This window comes from Nyctereutes procyonoides, unplaced genomic scaffold (assembly GCF_905146905.1).
Source record: "Nyctereutes procyonoides isolate TBG_1078 unplaced genomic scaffold, NYPRO_anot_genome, whole genome shotgun sequence".
Lineage (NCBI taxonomy): Eukaryota > Metazoa > Chordata > Mammalia > Carnivora > Canidae > Nyctereutes > Nyctereutes procyonoides.
In genome coordinates, this window is record NW_026575146.1 from 87,869,275 (window position 1) to 87,878,224 (window position 8,950).

Consider the following 8,950-nt stretch of genomic DNA (forward strand, 5'->3'; position numbering starts at 1 on the left):
ACAGCTTCTAATACCACGTGTCGGCATCTCCAACACACTCACGTTCTTCCCGTTCAGACTTCTTTGCACGTTGTTACCAATTAACACCAACATCTGGGACGTCGTCCTTCAAAATGTCTTGTAAATATGCGTCATGGCGTGGAGCATCCCGGCACCGAGCCCGGTCCCCGGTGTGGTTTTCACTGCTGCAGCGAACATTCTGTGTTCACCTTCCGTCACATCTTGGACTCGGACAGACGGTCGTTCAGACACATTCCCCAGAGTAAGACTGCCGGAGCAAAAAGTCTGCGAGGTTTCTGAAGGTCTTACATTCAATCAAAGTTCTTTCGAGACAGGGAGTGTCCGTAAGGTGCCCTCCCCGCCACAGGGTTTGGGGTACACATCTCACTGCATCTGCACCAAGACACAGGAGGAGGGTGTATCACAATTCCTTATTAGATGGGTGCTTGTGGACATCTTGGTTGGATTCGGTTTCCTTTGCTAATGGGGGTGACAAGGCCGGGGTGGCCTCCTGCTGGCCCTCTCCCCAGGTGGTGTTGACGCACGCCCCCCAGGCCCAGTGGCTGACTCCCAGCAGAGGGTGAGGGGGTCCCAGCCTGAGCAGAGGGCTGGCTGTGGGCTGGCCCCTACGCTGGCAGGGTGGTGGCAGGTGGGCAGTGACAACGGGGTGGCTGGAAACAGCAGGGGGCTGCCAGCAGGGCAAAGAGGCAGCCGAGGAGGAGCCTTGGTGGGGGTGGGGGACCCAGTAATTATAGAAAGAAACCATCTGTTCGGGCCGGTTATTAACCTGCTTTGGGTGTAGACACGACAGCGCCGGGCAAGGCTCTTCGCGGGCAGATGTTTGTATTTTTAGCTGGAATGAGCTCTTTTATTTTTCCGTTTTCTGAGATGTCTGGGTTGGATGTAAACACGACGGAGGTGTGTTGCAACGTGGGGGGGGGGGGCAGTGAGGCCTGGGGCTCCAGGGTTGGAAGGAGGTGGTCCTCTCCCCACTACTTGTTGAGAGGAGCCATCTAGTGGGCAAGGCGGCGCATCCTCTCCCTTCCCTCTGCCTCCCTGGGTCACCTGCCAGGCCAGCAGGTGGCTCCTCAAGGATGCCCTGTTAGGACTTCCCCTGGGCAGGGGGCTGGGGTCTTCCTGAGGTTTGAATAAGCCACGAGCACAGCGTCACCATGTGTCCTGCAACGTGTCTGCAGAGAAACCAGAACGTGTCTCGATCCGGAACAATCAAAATATGGGAATGAAGATCCGCCCGGACTGGCCTAAACCACCCCGGGAAGGGGGCTGTGGGGAGGTAAATGGCTTTACTGGCCAGAGGAGGCTTCTCGGAAGACTTGCTAACAGCGGGTCAGGTGTGAAGCTGGGGCCCGGCCGCCTGACTTGCAGCTTCGGGGCAACCGTGGGGACCCCAGATGCTGGCAGGCAGGGGGAGCCGCGAGGGGTTTCTCTCCACTACTGACGTGGTGGCTGTTTCTTTCATTCGTGTGCGTCTCAGGGACGGCCTTTCCCCCTTCTCCTTTGCAACGAAGCAAAAGCCTGAACGAATTAATGGGTGAACGTCCATACAAATGACCAAACCCACCTTTCTTTTTCTCCTCTGGTCCGAGGTGCTTGGGGAGCCGCGGGCTTTGGTGCAGACGTGGCCAACCCCGAGAACCATACCACGCACAAGCAGTCATGAAAATGGCACAGAAATGGCATCAAGAAACCCCAGTCACAGGGGGATCCCTGGGTGGCTCAGCGGTTTAGCGCCACCTTCAGCCCAGGGCATGATCCTGAAGTCCTGGGATTGAGTCCCGCCTCCGGCTCCAGGCATGGAGCCTGCTTCTCCCTCTGCCTGGTCTGTGCCTCTCTCTCTGTCTTTCATGAATAAATAAATAAAATCATTACAAAAAAAAAAAAAAAGAATGGAAAGAAAGCTCAGTCACAAAGATACAAATCTCTTAATGGGGCAGACCCCAAGTTCCTGAGGAACATGCGCTTTGCCAAGAAGCACAACAAGAAGGGCCTGGAGAAGATGCAGGCCCACAGTACCAAAGCCATGACTGCACGTGCCGAGGCTAAGGCTCTTGTGAAGTCCAAGGAGATTAAGCCCAAGATCCCAACGGGCGGCAGCCCCAAGCTCAATCGACTAGCCTACACCGCTCACCCCAAGCTTGGGGAACGTGCTCATGCCCGCATTGCCAAAGGTCTGAGGCTCTGCTGGCCAAAGGCTCAGGGCAAGGCTCAAACCAAGGCCCAGGCTGCAGCTGCGACCCCAGCTCCGGCCCCTGCTCTTTCCTCTGCAGCGCAGGCTCCCAAAGGTCCCAGGCCCCCACCGAGACTACAGTGCTGGGCTTCCATGTGCACGGGCCTGGTGTCCTCCTGTGCTGTTTGTACAAATAAACCTGCGGCAGTTATCTGTCAAAAAAAAAAAAAAAAAGAAAAGAAAAAAGAAAAAAAAAAGACCTAACCCAAACTGGCAGGGCCGCAGGATGACGACGCACACAGAGCGGCGGCGACCACGCGCCGGGACACGGTCCTCTGGGAGAGAGGCTTGAAGAAGAAAAGGCTCAGGAACCAGGAAGCTGCACACACTTTCCAGCCAAGACACTGCACTTCAGGGGGACAGGACGAGACAAGAATCTCCATGGAAACGAGATCAAGACGCCCAGGGCCCTGCTGTTCGGGGCAGCGGGAGAGGAGGGAGCCGCCCCAGGGCCGAGCACCAGGGAGGGAGTCAAGGTGCCTCCTGGGCAGCCTCATCACTGACTTCAATGCGGAGGAGACGGGGATGGGCCTCTGGGATTCAGATCGGCTGCCTACACCGCGTGTGCCCCACGGCAACTTCACACTTACGGGCTTGGGGGGAATAAAGAGAAAGACAAACGGGAACTGGTGCTGGGGACCTGCTCGGGGTTCCCGGGCAGGGAGAGCCTGGCTCAGAGGAAGCCGCACAGGTGGACCAGGATCTCCGGGTGTGGCACCTCGTGTAATTCCACGGGGGGATTCCAGGGTGTAAACACGTGCATTATGCACCTGTCCCGAAACCAAACAGGAACCAGCCTGGCCCCCAGCTCCCGGGGCTGCCTCCCAGGGACCGTCCACCGCCGCCCCGACTGGCCTGGAGGCCCTCCCTCTCGGAGGCCTGGCCCCGCTGGCACGGGAACGGGTCCCGCTCATCCCCAGGCGGGTGGCACAGGCACCTAGGCTTCCGGGCAGGAGGGCCTGCCGAGCCGGGGGCCCTTTGGGACGTGGGGTCTTCTCTCTGGTGTCTCTGCTACAGGACGTAACACAAGCCGCAAGTGCGAGCCACAGCTATAACTTTAGGTTTCCTACTTGCCACATTTTTTTTAAGCAATTTTTTTATTATTATTTTTTTTATTTATGATAGTCACAGAGAGAGAGAGAGAGAGAGGCAGAGACACAGGCAGAGGGAGAAGCAGGCTCCATGCACCGGGAGCCCGACGTGGGATTCGATCCCGGGTCTCCAGGATCGCGCCCTGGGCCAAAGGCAGGCGCCAAACCCCTGCACCCCCCAGGGATCCCCTACTTGCCTCATTTTTAAAGAGTAAGAAGAAACAGGTGAAATTCACTTAGTAATAGAGTCTAGCCCAGCGCCACCAAGCGATTATCGCCTCAACGTGTAATTGAGATGAATGGCTCTTGAGATATTTTCCTTTTTTTAAAAATATTGAGGCTTTGGAACCTGCTGTGTAGCTTTTACGCCTGCACCACATCTCCATTCTGAAGCCACGTGCCACCCGCGTATGGCCAGTGGCCGCCACCTCGGGCCTCACTGCTCTGCAAGATACAGGAGAGAAAATATAAAGCTGGAAGATGGTCCTTTTCCACTTTGGCTTCCGGGACGCAGACTCTCCCTGTGAGGGTAGGAGCCTCCTCCTCCCGTCCCTTGTCTCAAGCCCAGCAGCTGGGCTCCCTCGAGGTCAAGAGCAGCTGGGATGGTGCTGTGGACTGAACTGTGTCCCCCAAAGCCAAATTCTGAAGCCCTAACCCCCAGTGTGATGGCATTTAGAGGAGGGGCCTCTCGGAGGGGATGGGGGGAGAAGCATGGGGGGAGGCCACAGTGGGAAGAGGGCTGCTGCAGGCCAGAGCCCCCCCAGGGTCCGGCCGGGCTGGCCACCTCTCCCGGGCCCCCAGCCTCCACACCGTGAGCCACGAACGTCCACCAAGAGGCTAAGTTCCCGGTCTCCGGGGCTTCCTTGTGGCAGCCCAAGCCCCCTGAGACAGAGGAGGGGCCCTGGGACAGTGAGGACCTACTGGTGACTCCCTGCCCGCCCTCTCTCACTAGATGGAGGGGCAGTGGCACTGTCCCCCGGTCTCGAGGGGACCGGCTGGCGGCTGCAGGCTAAAGACCTCCTCCCTGGCTGACCCTGACCATCGTCAGCAGAGGGCTGCTTGCTGCAGCCACTGGACCCGGCCTTGTCCTCCTGCCCCCACAGAGAGCCTCAGAGGCCCCGGGTCCCTGCACTCTCTCCCCCTGCACCTGCCTCCCTGATGCGGCCAAAGAACAGTACGTGACCCCACGGACCGGGGTCACTCGGTTCATCGGGCGCGGCTGTGTTGCCGGCGAGCACCCTGGGTTCCCCACCCACCTTCACTGCCGCTCACCTCGTCCCCGGCTCCCGACCCTCGATCTCGGCCTCGGCCCTGGCGGTGCTGCCTTGGCGCCCATTTCCGTGCGGACACGAGAGACAGGTCCCTGTGGACACTGTGCCCATGTCCACTCCTGGTCCTACACACTGGCCTTGACCTTGGCGGGCGCCAGCCCCTCCGCTGGGCACCCCTCTCCCTCTGGACGCCGCTGCTCCCGTCATTCCCTCCTTCCCGCTCACCACCATCCACACCCGCCTCCGTTCCTCCCGGAGCAAAGCACAAGAACATTTCAACGAGGTGTGGGGACGATTCCAAGGGGGGGGGGGTAATTGTCTCGTCAACATGCAGAAAAGGGAAGCCGGACAACCCCCTGTCTTGCACCATATGATGACAAAAGAACTCAAAATAGGGCATTTCTTGGATGAAGACATGAGAACAAGTCTTTACGACCTTGTATGAGGTAGTGGTTTGTCGATATGACGCAAAGCCACAGGGGACAAAAAAGACCAGTGGGATTTCATGGAGGTTAAAGACTCTTGTGCTTCGAAGGACACCGTCAAGAAAGTGGCGGGGGGGGGGGCAGAAAGCACAAGATGGGACAAAAGATTTACAAATCATGTATGTGGTAAGGGACTAGTATGGAGCATATACGAAGAACTCCCAGCCCAGCCATAAAGAGACAAAAATGGGCAAAGGATTTGAACAGACATTTCTCCAAACATGGCATTCAGACGGCCCGCAGGTGCATGAGAGGGTGCTGCCCGCCTTCCGTCGTCAAAACCACAGCGAGATGCCGCTTCTCACCTCTGGTGGCTGAAATTGGAAAGGAAATGACAAGTGTCGATGAGGGGAAGAGGCTGGACCCTCTATACGTTGCGGGTGGGACCTAAAATGCTGCAGCCACTTTGGGAAACCTCTGGGCAGTTCCTCAAGATAATAGTAACCACAGAGTTGCCCTGTGACCCAACAACTCCCGGCCCAGGAATGCCCCCCGGGGAACCCGAAACGTGTCCACACGAAACCTCGAATGTGAAGTGGCAGCTTTATTTCGTAACAGCCGCAGCGAGCACACCCGCCGCCACCAAGCCGCTGGGCCCCAGGAGCGCAGGCCCCAGCCCTGGACCCGCTCACAGCCGCACCCCGGCCACCAGCACATTCTGCTGCTCCTACTGCCGGGCCCTGGAGACCCATCTCCTCCCCGGCTCCCGGCCTCCCCCTCCCGCCCCCTCCGCGCCCCCACCCCGACCCGGCTCAGGGCAGCGGGTGACGCCGTCAAAGGAGAGTCGGTGCCACTTCTCCACCGAAACAGCTCCCACGGCTTCTGTTTCTCACTCCAAGCAAAGCCGAGTCCTTAGGACGCCTCCGGGCCCTACTTCATCTCCACGGGGCCCTCACGGCCCCCCCGCCACCACCCCCCCCACTCTGCCAGCCACACCGGCCTCGGCCTCCTCCCTGCTCCTTCACCAGGCTGGGGACATCCCCACCCCCACCCCAGGGCGCTTGCACTCGCCGCTTCCCCTGCCCTGGATGCTCTTCCCCCAAAGGCCGGCCCCATGTCCGTCAGGCCTTCACTCGGGCGCACCTCAGTGGCGCCGGACTGGCCACTCGGCCTGGAACTGTGCCCGGGCCTCGCGGCCCCCGTGTGGCACTCAGTCCTCGGCCGCCCTCCACCACACGCTTGTTCCCGCCCCCCACCCCGCGGAGAGCATCTACATCCAGGGCACGAGCGCCCAGATCACCCTTTCAGAACACAAACCGGCGGGTGAGTAGATGCAGAAGCCGAGGCGTGCAGGGCCCGGAGCCGGAGGAGGGGGAGATGGCACCGCGTGCGGCCATGTGGACCGAGCTGCAGGCCATCGTGCTGCGGGCAGTAAGTCAGAGACAGACAATTCTCCTGTGATCTCGCCCATACGGGGAATTTAAGAAACAAAGCAGACGAGCACAGGGGAAGGGAAGGAAAACTAAGAAAAACAGAGAAGGAGACAAACCACAAGAGACTCTGGGCCCTAGGAAACACTGAGGGTCCCTGGAGGGGAGGGGTGCGGGCGGACTGCGGGAGGGGCACCGGGAGGCCCGGGATGGGGTGAGCACAGGTGCGTGTGCAACTGACGGACCCCTAAGTTCTACCTCTGAAACCAATGATGCATCATATGGTAATTAATTGAATTTAAATTAAATTTTTAAAAGAAGGAAACAAGGGGATCCCTGGGTGGCTCCGCGGTTTGGTGCCCGCCTTCCCCCAGGGTGTGATCCTGGAGTCCTGGGATCGAGTCCCGCGTCGGGCTCCCGGCATGGAGCCTGCTCCTCCCTCCTCTTGTGTCTCTGATAAATAAGTAAATAAATAAATAAATAAATAAATAAATAAATAAATAAATAAACAAATCTAAAAAAAAAAAAAGAAGGAAACAAGTCGATAAAGGCGCACCCCTGGAGCTGAGCTGGGGAGGGCCCGGTGGGGTGTTTCCACAGCACCCCCCAGGGCTGGGCCCTTCGGTGCTGGAGGAGCCCCCACGGAGAGGAGAGGGTGCGACACCCTCACTTGTCTTCACTCGCGGGAGCTCCACGAGGGGCGATTTTGCCTGCCTGCCTCCCAGCCGTGGCCTCAGCGCCCTGGGGACCCAGGAAGCAGAGTAGAGGCTGCGCGGGGCTCCTCGGGCTTCATTTCCCATCTCCCCTGTGAGCGCACAGGCCCAGCGCTGCACCCGCGCCTCCCGCCCCTGCTCCTCCCGCGTCCCCTCCTCCGGACGCCCTCCCCCCACACCCTCCTCCCGTCCCCACTCGGGCAGAGGCTGCCTCCCACTCACCCCCGAGGGGAGCCCTGAAGTCAGGCTGGCGTCTGAGGCCCGGGTTCCAAGTGACCCTCCAGGGTCACCGCAGGGACAAAGCCCTTCGGTACCGGGTGGCGCTGAGGAGCGGGAGCACCTGCAGCCGCCTCTGCCGAGTGGGCCGCCAACCGCTTGAACCCTGCGGGGACCTGCCCGGCGGCCTCTGCTGGCGCCACCTGGACGCCTGTCCTGGACCCCGCGGCCGGGAAGGGTCCCAGCGCTTCCTCGGTGACCGTGGCCCGCTGGGAACAATGCGGGTGCCCGTGCACAGCGGGGTGGACACAGCTGCGCAGGCTTGGCCCCACGGACTGTCCCCCCCCCCCCCGAGAAGCACCAGCCACAGGCGCCGACATGGGGGGGGGGGGGCCTGCGCTTCATCCGAAGGCACAGACCATGCACACGGTAGGGTCCTGTGCCTATGAAGCTAAAAAAAAATCTTAAAGCCAGAGGACGACTTACGGGGAGCAGTTACCCTTGGAGGCGGGACCCTGGGGGGCCCTGGGTGCTCTGGCCGCCTCTGCCTCTCCGGTGTCCTAACTGGACGGGCCTGGCCGCGCTTGGTTTCCCCAAACCAGGGCTGCACCTGAACTGGGTGTGTTGGCCAGAGCCCCGAGCCCCGCGACCACCCGCGGGCGCCTGGTGAGGTGTCGCCGTGTCTCCGCCTCGCATGAAGGGAGCAGCCCCGCTGCCCGGCGCCCGAGGCTCTGTTCCACGAGCTGTTTTCCCTAATTCAAGTGACATCCGCCCCGAGCCTGCGACAGCCTCGTCCTGAGCCCAACCTGGGCCCCGACTCTCCAGAGGGCCAGGCCGGGCGCCCCCGCCGTGGGACCCAGGGCCTCCCTGTCCGCACCAGGGGCAGGTGCAGGCGGCCCCGGCCCCACCGGCGGTGCCCGGGTGTGCACGGTCGTCTCGCCCAGGCCAGTGGCCACAGCCAGAGGCGGCCCCCCCCACGAACACTCCCATGCCGGCCCCCATGCCACCCCTGCAGGCTCCCGGCGCTCCCGGCCGGCCCCGGCCCGCACCCCGTGCCTGCCTTCCCCAGCACCCAACGCCGGCTCGGGCTCGCGGTGCCCCAGGTCCCCCAGGTCAGTGCGGGCCACACCAGCTGCTCCCACGTCCTCCAGCGGCAGACCCGGGGGTCACCTGGCCTCCTCACCTGCGCAGAGCAATCAGGCTTCCCACGATCCCCTCTGGGGGCTGAATCTGCTGGCAGAGCCCCCAGAACTCAGGGGAAAATGTTAGTTCACTGCTTTATGATAAAGGACAGAGCAGACGACACACATGAACCCCGCCCCGGGGAAGACGTGGGCAGGCAAACCCCTCACCTCTCCAGGGCTGCCCCCTCCAGCGCCTCCCCCCTCCCAGCGCCTCCCCCTGCAGCACCTCCCCATGCCAGGGCCTCCCCCTGCAGTATCTCCCCCCCAGTGCTTTCCCCCTCCCAGAGCGCCCCCCCCACAGGGCCTCCCCCTGCAGCACCTCCCCCCTCCCAGCTCCTTCACAGGTTCCCCAACCCAGAAGCTCTCCAAACC

At 61.1% G+C, this 8,950-nt stretch overlaps 1 protein-coding gene and 1 long non-coding RNA gene across 2 annotated transcripts; one reads left to right on the plus strand and one right to left on the minus strand.

Annotated features, from left to right (window-relative positions):
• The first annotated feature begins 133 nt into the window (after positions 1-133).
• On the plus strand, positions 134-3,405 carry LOC129500154 (60S ribosomal protein L29-like). Its single transcript, XM_055310277.1, has 2 exons — positions 134-138; positions 1,879-3,405. Exons 1-2 carry the CDS (start codon positions 134-136, stop codon positions 2,450-2,452), a joined length of 579 nt encoding a protein of 192 aa, XP_055166252.1. The 3' UTR covers positions 2,453-3,405.
• Positions 3,406-5,197: 1,792 nt separating this feature from the next.
• On the minus strand, positions 5,198-8,422 carry LOC129500748 (uncharacterized). The gene is made up of 4 exons (XR_008662596.1): positions 7,401-8,422; positions 7,022-7,206; positions 6,353-6,918; positions 5,198-5,409 (listed from the first exon to the last, which is right to left on the minus strand). It is a non-coding gene; the product is annotated as an uncharacterized LOC129500748 (long non-coding RNA).
• Positions 8,423-8,950: the final 528 nt, after the last annotated feature.